This window comes from Balaenoptera acutorostrata, chromosome 5, assembly GCF_949987535.1.
Source record: "Balaenoptera acutorostrata chromosome 5, mBalAcu1.1, whole genome shotgun sequence".
NCBI classification, from domain to species: Eukaryota; Metazoa; Chordata; class Mammalia; order Artiodactyla; family Balaenopteridae; genus Balaenoptera; species Balaenoptera acutorostrata.
The window spans coordinates 105977278-105993733 of NC_080068.1; the positions used below are offsets into that span (position 1 = coordinate 105977278).

Here is a 16456-nt window from a genome sequence, read left to right on the forward strand (position 1 = left end):
CAAGCTTGCCTGGCTCTTTGTTTATAAAACCACAGAATCTGGGTTATACATTGTTGACCAAAAAGCATGAGGACAAAGTTTGGCTCGAATGGAATGCGTCTGGAGGAGAGTAGCTGAGCTCAGCTTAGACCTTCCTCCAGCCTCAGGAAATAGAAACGAGCCAAAGCTGACGCACCGCCTTCATTTTGCAGACTGAGACCCAGAGGGGTGAGCGCCTTGCCTGAGGCCCAGGCAAGTCAGTGGCTGAGCAGTGTCCGGGCCCTTTCTCCTGGCCCATGTCCACTCTACTCTCATCGCCCCCTCCCATCCCCAAAGGCGCAGGAGATGAGCTTCGGGCCAAGTTCACGGGAGGACCAGCCTGCATTTGACGGTGGCCCCAGTGGTTCTAACCTGCTAGACAACCATGATCACCCTGCCACTATCTTTTTGCTCCCATATCAGTGGTTTATTGGAGCAAGAGTGGCCATAACTTTTACAATCCCTTGTATTTGGCATATGGGAGAGTAAGTACCACAAAGCTGTGAGGGAGCCTGGACACATGGTCCTTATCATAGGGATGAAGAAGCTGGAGGTTAAAGGTCAAGTGGCCTTGCCACACCACACCCTAGAGGCTTCTTTTTTTCTCTTTTTATTAAGTATTAGCGACTCCATCTTCTGCTTTATAGGAGTCAAGGAAAAAAATTGAGGCAGCTTATAAGCAAGTGAGCACATGTGCGTGCACGTGTGTATGTGTGTGTGTGTGTGTGTGTGTGTGTGTGTGTTACAGATGAAACTCAGGGCCCTGGAAGGAGAAGGAAGAACCTCTACCAGGTTGCACAGAGCTATGGCAAAGTAGCACACCATGGAGGTTAAGAGCTCAAATTTTCTGAGCCAAGCTGCTGGGGTTCATACTCCTTCATTGCCATTTCCCGGTTATGTGCAGCCTTTATCTTGGGGCCTCTCTCTGTGGCACTAACCTTATTGGATTGTTTTGAAACTTTAAATGATTTGGTTCACACAAAAGGCTTAGAACAGTGCCTGGAAATTGCCTACATCATGGGAAGCATTTCTGTTGTTTTTCTAGGGGGAGGAACCAAATTAGCCTCTGAGCGTCCTGGCAGCCAGGGCAAGAAAGGCACTGGGGCATCCACAGACTCTCTCTTTAGCAGAAGCAGATCAATTTCTCAGAAGAGAGAGACTTTACTTACACACAACTCGAAAAACCATTTATTACAAGGGACCCTCCAGAGGGGGGTCTTGGGACTCATAATAGAGCCTTGAACGAAAGTTAAAGCAATTGAAAATGATATTTTTCTATGCTTTCTTTTTTTATACAGACCCTCTGTAGGAGCTGAAGGTGCAAGTCTGAAGTGCAGCTTAGAGAAGGCCATTGTAATAGAGTCTGCACTGTGAGTAAACTAGGTCACCACTCATTCGATGCCCACTTATTTATGGAGTTTTTACTGTGTATCAGGTACAGTGCTAAGCCTGAAGGATAAAATATGGAGCAAAACCAGACAGGACCCCTGGTCCTGAAGCAAGCAGTCAGTGAGAGAGCCCGACAGGAGCCAGGCAAACCTTGGGACTAGTGTGAGATTGCCCCAGGCCAGGAGCTACAAAGGGAGGAGTGTGGAGCTCATTTGGGATGATTAGAGGGAGATCAGGGAGAGATTCCTGGAAGAGGTGGCAATTGAGCTGGGATGAAAAGATGTGTTGACATTAACTAGGTGAAGGGAGACAGGGCAGGAATCCATCCACAGTCAGAGGGTTGATCATAAACCAGTGAATACCTGTGGCTGGGTGAGGCAGACATTGACCTGGGAGGAAACCCATTTTTGTTGTCATTTGCTTTCTTGTTTGTTTGTTTTTAACAAGTATTTCCACTATTTCTACCTCCAAAAGCTACTTCTAATAGCTATTGTTCATCAGGGATAATTCACCTATTATACACCGTGTCAGTTGATTCTTACAAGTACCTTCTGACACACAGAGCAGCCTTCCATGAATGTTGGCTAGTCTTGTTGGTGTTGATATTAACTCCAGTTCCTTACAGAAGGCAACTGAGGTTTTAGCTGCCAAGTGACTTTCCAGGTTATATAGGGAGGGAATCTGCTGTAGCCCAGCTCTCTCTCACTCCAGTGTGAGCCTTTGGTCCCATTGCCATTTTGCCCATTTCAAAGCCACAGCTTGTTTTGACCAGTTGATCCTATATACATGGGTTTATTTCTAGGCTCTTTGTTCTATTCCATTGGTCTGTATGTCTGTCTTTATGCCAGTACCATACTATTTAGATTACTATAGCTTTTTAGTTTGATATAATCCCACTTGTCTAATTTTGCTTTTGGTGTCATATCCAAAAAAATCCTTGCCAAAACCAATGTTATGTAGTTTTTCCCCTCCATTTTCTTCTAGGAGTATTTACAGTTCCAGATCTTATGTTTATATCTTTAATCCATTTTGAGTGAAGATCGGTTGGCCATATATGCAGTGGTTTATTTCTGGGCTCTTTATTCTGTTTCATTAGTCTATTGTCTGTCTTTGTGTCAGTACAATACTGTTTTAATTACTTTAGCTTTGTAATATATTTTGAAATCAGGAAGTGTGATGCCTCCAGTTTTGTTTTTTTCCTCAAGATTGTTTTGGCTATTCATGGTCTTTTGTGGTTACATATGAATTATAGGATTATTTTTTTCTATCTCTGTAAAATATGCTAATGGGATTTTGATAAGGATTTCATTGAATCTGTAGATCCCTTTGGGTAGTATGGACATTTTAACAACATCAAGTCTTCTAATCCATGATCATGGAATATCTTTCCATTCATTTGTGTCTTTCATCAATGATTTTTCAGTGTAAAAGCCTTTCACCTCCTTTGTTAAGTTTATTCCTAAGTATTTTACTCTTTTTGATACTTGCAAATGGGATTGTTTTCCTAATTTCCTTTTTAAGTAGTTCATTGTCAGTGTGTCGAAACACAGCTGATTTTTGTATGTTGATTTTGTATCCTGCAACTTTACTGAATCCACTTATTAGTTCTAACAGTTTTTGGTGAAGTCTTTAGGATTTTCTATATATAAGGTCATGTTGTCTACAAACAAGGACAATTTTACTTCTTCCTTTATGATTTCAATGACTTGTATTTCTTTTTCTCACTTAATTGCTCTGGTTAGGGCTTCTGAATAGAAGTGGTTGAGAGTCACATCCTATCCTTGTTCCAATTCTTAGAGGAAAAGCTTTCAGTTTTTCACCATTGAGTATGATGTTAGCTATGGGCTAAAGTATCTTCAACAAACAGTGTTGGGAAAACTGGATCACTATATGCAAAAGAATGTTAGACCCTTATTGTACACCATACACAAAAATCAACTCCAAATGAAGCAAACACTTAAATGTAAGGCCTGAAAATATAAAACTCCTAGAAGAAAACAGGGAAATTTTCACAACATTGGTCTTGATAATGATTTTCTTGAATTTGACACCAAAAACACAGGAAACAAAAACAAAAATAGACAAGTGGAACTATATCAAACTAAAAAGCTTCCTCACTGCAAAGGAAATAATTAAGAGAGTGAAAGGCAACCTACATGAATGAGAGAAAAGATTAGCAAACCATATATCTGATAAGGGGTTAATCTCCAAAATACATAAGGAACTACTACATCTCAATAGCAAAAACAAACCAAAAAAATGAGTAATCTGATTTTTCAAAGGGGAAAAGGACATGAATAGATATTTCTCCAAAGAAGACATGCAAATGGCGTATATATATATATGTAGTTCAATGTCACTAATCATCAGGAAAATGCAGATCAAAACCACAATGAGATATCACCTTACACCTGTCAGGATGGCTATTATGAAAAACACAAAAGACAACAAGTATTGGTGAGGATGTGGAGAAATTGGAAACCTTGTACCCTCGCACACGGTTGGTTGGCATGCAAAATGGGGCAGTTGCTGCAGAAGACAGTTTGGAGGTTCCTCAAAAAATGAAAACTAGAACTACCGTATGGTCCAGCAATTCCACTTCTGGAATTTCATCCAAAAGAATCGAAATCAAGATCTCAAAGAAGTATTAGCACTCCTATTCCTATTAGCACCGCAGCACTATTTACAATAGCCAAGACGTGGAAACAACCTAAATGTTCATTGTCGGATGGATGGGTAAAGAAAATGTGGTGTATACATACAATGGAATATTATTCAGCATTACAAAAGAAGGAAATCCTGTAATATGTGACAACATGGATGAACCTGGACGACATTAGGCTAAGAGAAATCAGCCAGTCACAGAAGGACAGATACTGCATGATCTCACTTACATGAGGGATCTAAGATAGTCAAATTCATAGAATCCAGCTGTGGAATAGTGATCGCCAGGGACTGGGGTGCCGGGAAAGGGGGGTGGGAAGTTGCTATCATTGAGCACAAAGTTTCAGTTATGCAAGATGAACAAGCTTGGGTGATACCAGGAGGCCTGCTGTCTGTGACCACCTCCCATCAACACCATCCTCTGAGCTAGGCTTGCATCACCCCTGTGGGCAGAGGCAGTGCAGCAGTGGAAACGCCAGCTCTCCTGTGTGACACGGGCACATCACATCATCCCACTGAGCCTTGGTTTCCCCATCTGTTGAATGGCAGGGCTTTTGTGAGGCTCCTGCAGACCCCGCATCCATCACTGTTCACCTGGAGCAGCAGTGAGTTGCGTTCTGGCTCCCACTTGAGAGAACTCCTTCGAGCAGAGACCGTGCCTTTTTCTTTCCTTAACCTCTGCACCCGCAACACATCACAAGCTCTCAGAAGCCGCAGGTTAATTGAAATGAACTGAATTTGCTTCCGGTAGCTTCTCAGCTCCGCAGTTTCTTTTCATCATCCTTTGAGGTGTGTGGAAAGAAAGATCAGACAGATCCAGGTGGAACATTGACTGTCTCCCTTTCGACCTGAGATCTCCGGCGTATTTCCTAATTTCCTGAGGCTCAGGGGACCAAACCACACTAGGAATCGCAGGGAAGTCTGTAAGACACCCAGCCCAGAGTCTGGCATACAGTAGGCACACAATAAATGTTAGACTCCTAGCGCCTGCCTGGTGTCCTGAGTCCCCTTGAATAAAGGCGAGTCTTTAACTAGTACAAGATCTGGTTACATAACGGGTCCCTTTCCCAGCCCGGAAGTTGACCGTGCCTCCCAGAGGGGTTTCTTTCCAGTTGGGAAATGCAAATTCTCATTCTTTTTTCAAGTTTTCTGGAGTTAGGGATTAGAACACGGCCAGGAATATGAATGAGGTGTGAGCCGGGAAGCCAGGGCGAGGGTGGGAGGCTGAGCCGGAGGGGAGGCCCTGGGGTAGATGGGATGAACTATTGCAATGGCTTGGAAATTCAAGCCGATGGACTCCTCTGGGAGGGTTGTTTTCCATAGAAAATGACTTTTTGAAATGGCTTATAGACGACCAGTTTCTAAAGCCCTTTCCTCTCTCTCCACAGACAGCTAGTTACGACTGCATGTGTCGGTCCCACTGCTTCCCCCTCCACCCCACAGATGCCATGCCCCAGTCTCCTATAGAACCTGCACGATTCTGGGGTTCTGCACTTGCTTTAGAGACCTTGTCCATCTTCCTGTTTAATGCCCGGGTTCCTCCCACAACATCTCTGACAGGTGGTCATCAGGCCTCTCCTTGCTTACCTCCAGGGATGGGGAACTCACTGCTCAAGAGACCGCCCAGCCCACCCTTGAACACATCAATCAGACAGTTCTTTCTTGTGACGATCTGACATCCGATGCATCACAGCTGCTGCCCTTGGTCCTTGTCTGGCTCAGGGCCAAGGAGAACAAGACCAACCCCACCCACATCCAGGCCTCTCCCCCCAGAGCACCCTCTCCTCTGGACTAAACATTAGCAAATATGAGTAGGGTCCAGTCACGTTTATCCAACGTAGTTTGAGCACCTGCTGCATACCAGGCCCTGAATAAGACCCAGCCTCTGGTATGACATGTCATAAGCCTCACACCAGCATAAGCACCTGCCCAGAGCTGGTAAGACTCCGGTGATGACAGGGCAGCGGTGGCGGCCATTCACTGGCTGCAGGACACCCCCAACACCACGCCGCATGCTGTGTTCCCCCAGCATGGTTTCCTGCCCCTTTGTGAGTGGGATCCCTGCTCCGGAGGCTGATTCCAGGCCTTCACCTAAAGACCGGAGGGAAGAGATATAGTTATTCATGGGCCCTGGGTGAAAAAAAGAATGCAAGAGTCAGTCCAAACCACTCCTCCCTTGCTTCCCAAGTGTAATGAGATCGCTGCTAAATTTACAGTCTAGACATTCGCCTCAGTCTGATGAAAGTGATGGGCAAACAGATGGTTGAGTTAAAGCCAAAGGATGCTTCCGGTCTCCTTCAGGAATTCAGGATATAGAATGAAATTTAGGAAGAGAGAGGAGGAAAGAGGGAAGGTGGGAGGGAAGGAAGGAGGAAGGGAGGAGGGTAGAAGGAAGAAAGGGAGGGAGGGAGGAAGGAAGCATTTCAAAGATCTGAAAGGTCTGGTCCTGAGTCCCAGGGAGCATAACTGAGCATTGGGAAGGAGCAAAGTTTTTGGAGCCCCTGCTTGGGTTCTAATCCCAACTATTCCACTACCAGCTGGTGACAGTAGTGGCCTCCTCTGGTGCCCCATCACATCATCCCAAGGCCCACTCTGACTTCAGCCCAGCTATGATGACAGTCCCACGAGAGCACAGAGGCAGGTTGCCGTTTCCCCCCACCTCCAGCACGCTCAGGCCTTCTCCGCAGCCAGGATGCCACTCAGCTCGTCTGTAGTGCCACGTGGACGTGTGGGAGTTAATGCCCCTGGGGGCAGCCTCCGCCATGCAACAGTTCTGGGAGACGGTCCATGGGCTGCTCAGACGTCCAGCAGAATTGACCCCTTTTGTCCGTAGAAGCCTCCTTCCTCAAGACATGCCTTGTGCAACCTCTTCCTTCCATGCCTCACACTCCCCACCCCTCACACCTGCTTTCTGCAACCATCATTTGTGTCAACTTGCTGCACCCAATCCTTGTCTCAGGCTCTGCTCTCAGGGATCCCAGTTCTCCTGAATGTGGGCAAGTTTCTCCTCTCTTCTCACCAGCAAAATGGGAACACTAACAGAGGGTGGTTATAGGAGTGTTAAACAAGTAAAAGCACAGGAAGCATGTAGAACTGTGGCTGGCATAGAGTAACCTTCAGCAAGTAATACCCATTATTATTTCAGTATTGGCCTTGATGGTGATGATAGCTGAAGAAGAACCTCACGAAGTGAAATAGATCCAAATGGAAGAAGGTGAGAAGGCTGGCTGAACCTAACACGTTGGTATTCATCCCGCAATCCCACCCTCTAGGAATGAACCATCCCAGGGAAGGGGGAGGAGCAAGTGCAGCTGGTAAATTTCCATCTTCCCCGCCGTCAACCAGTTGTTCTTGCAAAATAATCGGAAGATGTTGCCTTTTTATATTTTAACAAACAAAATTTAGCAAGACGCACTGAAACCCTTTTTTTCGGAATATTTTCAAACAGGAATATTTTTTAACTTGTTCACAAAAATTTTTTTAATGTACAGATTTGAGAGTTTGAATTGGTGGTCTGTGTCCGTCACTTTGGTTTCCAAGCCACACGGTGATAGAAGCATTTCCAAACATCTTTTTTCATAGAATAACTTCTATCAAAAGGTTGCTTTGTTCTCTCTTTTGTTAAAATGTCACCTTACCTTGAAGAGATAGATTGCTTATATCTTAACTTTTAAGACCTCTGCTAGGCAGCTTTCTGTCACGGTCACTGGAGCTGACAATAGGCTTGTGCCTGGAGCGAGGTGGCAGGTCTGCTGCTCTGTCTTTGTGCTGCCTCTCTTCATTTTACCTTTAATCTGTGGTTTCTTTGGAGGATTCTTTATCAGCCTCCTGTACATTTGTCACGGTTGATTCCATTAAAACTGAAAACTATCATTCTCAAATCCGCTAACCAGTAAATTGCATACCTAACTTCAATATATCACTCTACGCTGAAAGCAAAGAAAGAAAAAGGGCTGGCAGCTCCTGTGCACAGTGGAGCCCCCATACCCCCCTCATGTGGGCCATGTGAAGACTCCAGGGTTGGTCCATAATGAAACGTTGTAAAAGTATAAACATGAGTTCCAATATCTTTTACTTCCCCCCTTCTGACATCCCCCCCTGTGGATCCTACTGCTGTCAGTAATAAAAAGAAACCAAACCTGAGTTAAAAACCCAATGATTTCCTCCTCTTAAATACCAATAGCAGTTGAAAATCAGTGCTTCGATGAAACCTCCTATTTTTAGAAACACCGAGGCCTGCACCGTGCTGAGTTCAGTGCTGTCCCCAACACGTGACTGCAAAGGGCCATCACCCTAGGCTCCCACCAAAATCCCTCGGCCTGCCTTGTCCCAGGGCCCCTTCGGGTCACGAGAACAAGTCTCCAGGTTGCTCTGTGCTTTGCTCTAGCATGAGGTGATAAATGCTAATGGAGGTGATCACATGTGGTAGCTGCTGTAACAAAGAACCACAAATCGGGTGGCTTTAGGACAGCAGAAATGTATTCTCTCCCAGATCTGGAGGCCAGAAATCAAGGTGTTGGCAGGACCTGCTTTCTCTCCCAGCTTCTGGTGTTGCCGGCAATCCTTGGCTTAAAAGCCGCCTCGCTCCAGTCCCTGCCTCTGTCATCACGGGGCCGTCTTCCCTGTGCGTGTCTGTCTCTCTGTCTCTTCCCCTCTTCTTATAAGGAAAAGAATCATACTGGATTAAGGGCCTGCCCTCCTCGAGGATGACCTTATCTTAACTGACTTTGAAATGACACCTGCAAAGACCCCATTTCCAAATAAATTCACATTCCCAGCTACAGGTTAGGACTTAAACATATGTTTATGGGGTCATGATAGATTATAGTGTTTTGTACCCATTGTCAGGTTAAGGTAAAAGGAAGATAAAAGGAGGAAGGGCCAGGAGGTACTGTACCAAGTACCTTCTGTAATAGTTAACAGACTTCTAGTACTTACAGCTCATTAAGAGTCAGCCCTGTTCTAAGGACGTCGTGACTGCTGACGTTTAATACTACTGGCAGCCCCAATGCTGTTATGCTCATTTTACAGATGAGAAAACTAAGGCACCGAAGCATTAAGTAACTGGCTTGGCATCAGACTAGGTGAAGGGTGGTGATGTCGGGATGTAGACCCAGGCAGTGTGGCCCCAGAGTTGGGGCTCTTAAGCACCTCCCCACCGTTACACGACCCATCACAGGTGTGGTGAACTGTCAGGTGCCAGTGCACCAGATCATCACACTGACCCCTCTGGAGCCCGAGGAAGCGGGTGCGTGAGGCTCCGGAGGCCTGCAGGCTCCACAGCTGATGGGCGGCAGATCCGGGGTGGAAGCCAGTTCAGCCCATCTGCACGACCTGTCCCTTTCCTCTTCGTCACACACCTCTTCCCGTTTTTACTCAGGGTGCGGCATTTTGCGGGTATTTCAGGGCCTGAATCACGCTGCCCTTAACCTTCAGCTCTTTCTCCAAGTTTGCCAGGCTCGGGCACCACTTCCAGACCGTGCAACATTGATCTGGGAAACTTCAGGGCTGTGAGTTGGACCTGGTCAAGATCACCTGTTTTTCTTTATTTTGTGTTGCGGTGTGAAGCGTGGGCGGGCGGAATGTGGGCTCAGCCCTCTGCGACAGTGCGGACAGGAGTTCTCAGGGTCCCGTAGCCTCCAGATCATCACCCCCGTCCCCCATCGCCATGCTGCCCACTTCCAAATCCCCGAGGCCATCCAGGGTCCAGCCACAAAATGTCTCCCAGACCCGTCCCTTGGAGGCTCCTGGCCTGTGTTGTCCACGTGGGTCCCGCTAACACGTGACACATGAGCCAAACACCCCTCCAGATGTGTGCCCACTACCCAGTCCTCACACCCTTGAGAGGCTGGCACGAGGGTCATCACTGTGTTAGAGGTGAGGATGGGACCCAGAGAGGCTGAGCGATTCTTCCATGGGTACCCAGCCAGGACCTGACATCTAGGGCTGTGTGTTTAAACACCAGGCTGGCAGCTGCACAGCCTGAGTTTGCAGCCCCCCTCCCTTCCAAACCCTCCCTCCTAGACCCCAGGCAGCACTGGACAGATGTACCCCACATTTGCCCTTATTAGGTTTTGCGTGATGCTGGTTTCACTCGTGCCCGCTGGCCTCCCAGTGGGTTACTTGTCCCTGAAAGGGGGCACCGATGGGCATCTGCAGTGAACCAGGCTCCAGGCTGGTGCCCTGCCTACGCTCCCCCAGGTGGATGTCATAGTGACCTGGAGACACAGGTGGCCTCAGCCCTACCTTACAGATGAGACCTAAGGCTTGAGAGGTCAGATGCTTTTCCCATGTCATACAGAAAGTGAGTGGTGGTGGTGGGGTTGAACCTACAGCTATCTAATTTCGATGGCTCTGCATTTGTTTCCCTTTGCTGCTGTAAATGACCACAAACTTAGTGGCTTAAAACATAAATTTATTTATTTATTTATTTATTTATTTTTTTAAATTTATTTATTTTTGACTGTGTTGGGTCTTCGTTTCTGTGCAAGGGCTTTCTCCAGTTGCGGCAAGCGGGGGCCACTCTTCATCGCAGTGCGCGGGCCTCTCACTATCGCGGCCTCTCTTGTTGCGGAGCACAGGCTCCAGACGCGCAGGCTCAGTAGTTGTGGCTCACGGGCCTAGTTGCTCCGCGGCATGTGGGATCTTCCCAGACCAGGGCTCGAACCCGTGTCTCCTGCATTAGCAGGCAGACTCTTAACCACTGCGCCACCAGGGAAGTCCCATAAATTTATTATCCTACAGTTCTGGAAGTCAAAACTCCAAAATAGGACTCAGTGGGCTAAAATCAAGGTGCCAGCAGGGCTGTGTTCCTTTCTGGAGGCTCTAGGGGAGAATCATTCCTGTCCTTTTCCAGCTTGTAGAGGCCACCTGCATTCCTTGGCTCACGGCCCCTTTCTCCTTCTTCAAAGTGCGTCCCTCCTCCAACCTCTGTTTCCATGGTCACTTCTCTTTCTCTCTCACTCTGACCTTCCTGCCTCCCTCTTATAAGGACCCTTGTGATGACATTGGACCCACCCAGATAATCCAGGGTAACCTCCCCATCTCAAGGTCCTTAACCTAATCACATCTGCAAAGTCCCTTTGGCCATGAAAGCTAACATATTCACAGGTCCTGGGGATTAGAACATGGACTGATTTGGGGGGTCATTATTCTGCCTACCTCAGACTTTTTCTGCTCTTCAAAGTGCCTTCTAAAAGACAAAGATAGCCTTTGGTCTGGTGATGTTTGCCTCCTCTCTCTGCTCAATGCCGTCCATGAGATTCCCCCTCCAGCCCCCAGGATGTTCTGGATTCACTGCCTCTGTGATACGTGCTATATAAAGTTAGAATCACACTTCTTGATGTACTTCTGCAGGTTGTTCTGTAGGTACCCCAGCAAATACATTTGGGAAAAGTGGAGCCAAACAAAACTAAATGGGTGTCTTTCCTGCAGGACTTATCAGAACCTTTACTATTCTAATGTGAAGCTTGAACCACCAAGAGACAGAGTGCTCATGCAATGACACTAAACTTCTCTGATCAAGGAATCTGGTTTCCATGGAGCCTCTCTTGGGATTAGAATTCCACAAAAGCTTGTTAGGAAATGTGATGTGATGGGGACACCATCTCGCCGGTGCAGGGTCTGCGGCTTTTGTTTAGCACAGTGCCTGAAGCCTAGTAGATGCTCAGTAAGTTCGTGCTGAGAATTGGCTCTGAATGGCCTGTGACTTCCATCAACCAGGCCTGAGACCCTCCCTTTAAAAGGCCAGTGCTGTCCCCCGCAAGGGCTCTGTGTTCTGTAGAACTAATCAGAGTCAATGATATGCCTGGGGTACCTGAAACTCAATTGTCCGCCAATCAGCAGTGCCAGGCAAAGCCAAACCACACCCCGACAAGACACCCTGGACTGCGGTCACTGGCCCGGCCATAGACCTGCTGGCCTTGAGGCTGAGGCAGAGGAGGATTCAAAGCCATGTCCCCCCCTTGACCACAGGCCCATGGCCTCCAGGGAAAAGAGGACATTAGAATTTACCTGAGGAAGCCACTCACCCCCTTCCTGCCCCAAAGGACTCTGTGTCCAGCCAGGCGCCATGGGGAGGTTTTGAGCAAAGCAAGCTTTTCTTAGTATTGGTGGACATCTATGGGGGTCTCCCACCTGGGAGGGGCCTCTGAGCCCCTGTGCCAGGCCACAAGGCTCTCTGAGGCCCCCTCTTGACACACTCTTTTAGCAACTTTCAAATATCCAATACAGTATTATTAACTATAGTCACCGTACTGTCCATGACATCCCCAGGACTTATGTATTTTCTAACTGGAAGTTTGTACCTTTTGACCACCTTCCCCCATTTCACTCACCTACCACCTCCTTCCTCTGACGACCGCCGATCTGTTGTCTGTGTCTATGAGCTTGGTTTGGGGTGGGGAGAGTTAGATTCCACACATAACTGAGATCACACAGTATTCGTCTTTCTCCGTCTGACTTATTTCACTCAGCATAATGCCCTCAAGGTCCACCCATGTTGTTGCAAGTGGCAGGATTTCCTTCTTTTTTAAGGCTGAATAATATTCCATTGTGTGTGTGTGTGTGTGTGTGTGTGTGTGTGTGTGTGTGTTTATACATATATACCATATTTTCTGTTTCCATTCATCCATCAATGGACACTTGGGTTGTTTCATGTCTTGGCTGTTTTAAATAATGCTTGGAGACATTTTTGATTGTCACACTGAGGGGTGCTTCTGGCATCTAGTGCGTAAGAGGGCAGGGGATGCTGCTAAACGCCTTACAATGACAGGACAGCTCCCATCACAGAGAGTTCTCTGGCCCCAGATGTCAGAAGTGCCAAGGTGGAGAAATGCTGCTTTCAGGGAAGGCAGTGGGTTTGCCAGCTGGGTTGGTTCAGCTCAGATCAACAAGCACGAACTTGGCACCTGCCCTCCACCGGGCACCAGGAACTGGGCTTCAAGGTGCTCACAGCAGGTGGAAAGGAGGTGCCGATGACAGTGTGGGGAGAAAGCACCGAGGTGGGAAAGCACAGAGGGCTGTGAGAGCCTAGGCTCTGGCATCGGGAGGGAGGAGAAGTTAGCCAGGCAAGGAAAGGCAGGAAGGACATTCCCGGCAGAGGGAAGGGCATGGCCAAGTGCAGAGAACCAAGAAAGCACAGCGTGTGTAGGAAAGATGAGGTGCATGTTTGCACATCCAAGAGAGATGCATGCAAAGATGGGGGCAGCAGGAGAGAAGCTGAAGGAGAGCCATGGGCTGGGCCATGGAGCCTGAGCTTCACTCTGTGCAGAGTGTAGAGGCCAGGGGGCCTTTTAGAATCAAGTGCACTGGTGAGATGGGTGCTGACGCTGCAGCGTGCAGAGGGGGTTATGGTCAGAGCTCCACAGGGCACGAGAAGACTGGACCCAGGAGAGCAGTTATGGACTACTGGGATAGTTCAGGATAAGGTGTGAGAACCAAAGCAGCTTGGCACTTCCAAAGTTGGAAATAGAGTGAAGCTGACTGATGATTTTGCCCTGTCAAGTATTTAGTTGTTGCAGGTTGGCTTCTCCAGGAAGCAGAGGCTGAGAAGGAGTTAGGAGTGGAGACGTTTCCCTGGGGAGTAACAGCTGGGCAGGGAAAGGGCACAGCAGGATTGAGCAGGGGGAGCGTCAGACCACAAGGCCACTTGGCAAGGTCTCTGCCAGCCCCGGAGGGAGCCCCGAAACAGCACTTGTGCATTACATGAGTCCCTGCTGGGCAAGGATGGCTGCGCCCTTGTACCACAGCCATGCTCAGTCGTGGGCTGGGACCACTATGAGAACAGCATTTCCTGGGCTTCAAAGATGAGATGGATGCCCATGAAGCTAAGAGCTGGAGGCTGTCAACTAACCAACCTCCTCACAGTCCAGAAGCCAAGTCCTTTCCTGAAGGGAGCCTGAGTGGCGCATCTTCATGTCTGCCAGGCCAGTCGCATGAGATACGCTTCGTCACCCATTCAGGGGAACCACAGAAGAAGGGGTGTGGGACAAGTAGAAGCAAACTTTTTATGAACACAAATACAACAGGAAAGTTAAATGGATGCTTTAAAAGAAGAAGGAGATCAGAACTTTTAAAGGAAGAAGAGAGATTTTTGCTCCAGGAAACTCTAAAAGTTGAACACTGAATTTAGCTGAGAGCTTCCTGGCAGCCAAGGTGAAAAGGGAAAAAAAAGTTCTAAAGTTCTCCTTATTTTATATGGAAAGCATGTATGTCAGGGAGGAGAGATAAATATTTTCTTGCCCTAATACTCTAGGACTACTTTGTCACATGAATGTTGCATTTTTGAACTTTGAGAAATACTATGGTTTAGTGCATGCTGCAGAAACATTACTCATTCAGCTGTTTCTTCCACTTACCCTTAATAAATGCTAGGAAACATATTAAATTACAGCTTACAAAAGAGACATTCTGAGACAGTTTTTAATATACTCCTGGAAATAATATCCCAGAGGCTTCATGGGCTTGCTTCTTGGAGAATCTGGAGAAATTTAACAGCTTTTTTTTTTTCCTACCTAAGAAGAGCAATTTCACATGACCTGTGACGCAGAGCAGTGTTTTTAGGGATGACGCCCACTGTGTCTGGAATGGAATGTCCACAGGAGCTGTCACCGTAGCCACCATCCCTGTAGGAGGATGATTATCTAAGTGCTGGATATTTAAATCCATGTTCTAAAAGCGTCTCCCCTGATCTGATTATTGTGATCTCAGGGGTCTAATCAGACAGCCCACATTTGGGCATATATCCATGGAGGTTTTCACAATTAAGGGCTTGGCAAAAAAAAAAAAAAAAAATGACAGGTTCACTGAAGCTGGAAATTTGCAGTGTTCAGCCTGGGAAAGGCCTGAGTCACACGGGTGAGCTTGAATCCTGGGAAGGTTAGCTCTTTGAGAATATTCCAACCCAGGTTTCTGTGTTTCAGAGGGGCTTGTAGAAAGGACCCTGGAGGTCATTTAGTTCAATCCTCCTTCTGAAGATAGAATCGACACCTGGGCATCCTGAGCAAGTGGCAATCTGACCTCTGTCTGGATGTCTCCTATGAGGACGAGCACACAGGGCCGGGCAAACAGGAGGTGCTCAGTTATATTCATGGAACCAGGGTTTAGCACGTTTCACATCACCCAATCATTACAGGAGCCGTGTGAGGCACGGGGCACTGCCCATCTACCCAGTGGTAGAGACGGGATTTGAACCCTGGGCATGCTCCGCTTTGCTGTGGGGTCGATCAGGAGAGCCTGGTTCTCTCTTGGCTCTTCTCCTGGCCAACTCAGTGACCTTGGGCAAGTCATTGCATCTCTCAGGGCCTCTGTTTTCCAACGTTTATACAAAGGCTTGGCACTCCATGGTTTCAAAGATCCCTGCCAGCTGCATCCCTGACAAGGAGTGTGTCTTGGATGGACCAACCATCCCTGTGGGACCCAGCATCCGACACAGCGGACATCCTAACCCCACTGAAATCTGTGCTTGTCCCTGTTGGCAGCCTTCCAGACATTCCTGGGCAAAGAGGACGTCTCCCGAGAGGTGGAGGAGGTCCTGGCGGAGAGCCGCGAGCAGAGGAACAGCCGCCTGGTGTCCGTGCTGGAGCTGCTCAGGAGTCCCTCTGTCCGCTGGCAGGTCATCACTGTGGTCATCACCATGGCCTGTTACCAGCTCTGTGGCCTCAATGCGGTGAGCGCTCCTGCACAAGCGGAGGAACCAGAGGGAGGCATGGGAGAGGGGCGGTTCAGGGCCTGGACGCCCAAGTTGCAACCCCAGCTCGGTGCCATTGGGCCACCACATAACCTGATCTTCAGTTTCCGCATCTGTAAAATGGGATAACGTAATACTGAAAGAAATAATCCATGCAAGGTGTTCAATAAAGCAGCTAGCCCAGAATTACCCCTTATTAAAGGCTGCCTATCAGTATAATTACTTATCCTTGGAAATACTTAAAAGTCATATTTCTTAATAAAATGGGTATTAGGAAGTCATAAGTGAGCAACACTGAGATAATTTAAATAAAAGTACCCTTGAGTGGGCTGGCTTCAGTGCACAACTTGGCCTGAGAAAACCTCAAGGCTTTAAAGAAAAGGTTTCTTGGGGCCTGAGTTGACGTGGGCAGGGGAACCGGAGGAGGGAGTCTTCCATGGGGTTCCCTAACCCTCTGATGGACAAAGCCACCCCTTCTCTCTTAGGGGCTCCAGAAGGTAGAATTCAGGAATTTGAGGCCTAGGAGGCAGACTTAGGATTATTATTATTATTGTCCCTCCTGGAAAAGAGTGGGTTGCCTCCAGGGGTGGTGAGTTCCCCATTCATGAAAGTGTGCAAGCCAGCTGGCCAGCCACTTGGCAGGGATGCATAGAGGAGATTCTTGTACCGAAGCATCCAAACTACCTCTGAGGTCAC

At 47.7% G+C, this 16456-nt stretch overlaps 1 protein-coding gene across 3 annotated transcripts in view; it reads left to right on the plus strand.

The window, feature by feature from the left end:
• Nucleotides 1-16456, plus strand: part of SLC2A9 (solute carrier family 2 member 9) — a 192396-nt gene that overhangs the window by 86905 nt on the left and 89035 nt on the right. For all 3 annotated transcript variants that reach the window (XR_009008486.1, XM_007190952.2, XM_007190953.2), the window contains exon 7: nucleotides 15552-15739. Coding sequence is in view for 2 of the 3 variants with exons in the window: in XM_007190952.2 (XP_007191014.1) it covers nucleotides 15552-15739 (188 nt within the window). In the remaining variant the exon portion in view is untranslated. The remainder of the gene's footprint in view (nucleotides 1-15551; nucleotides 15740-16456) is intronic.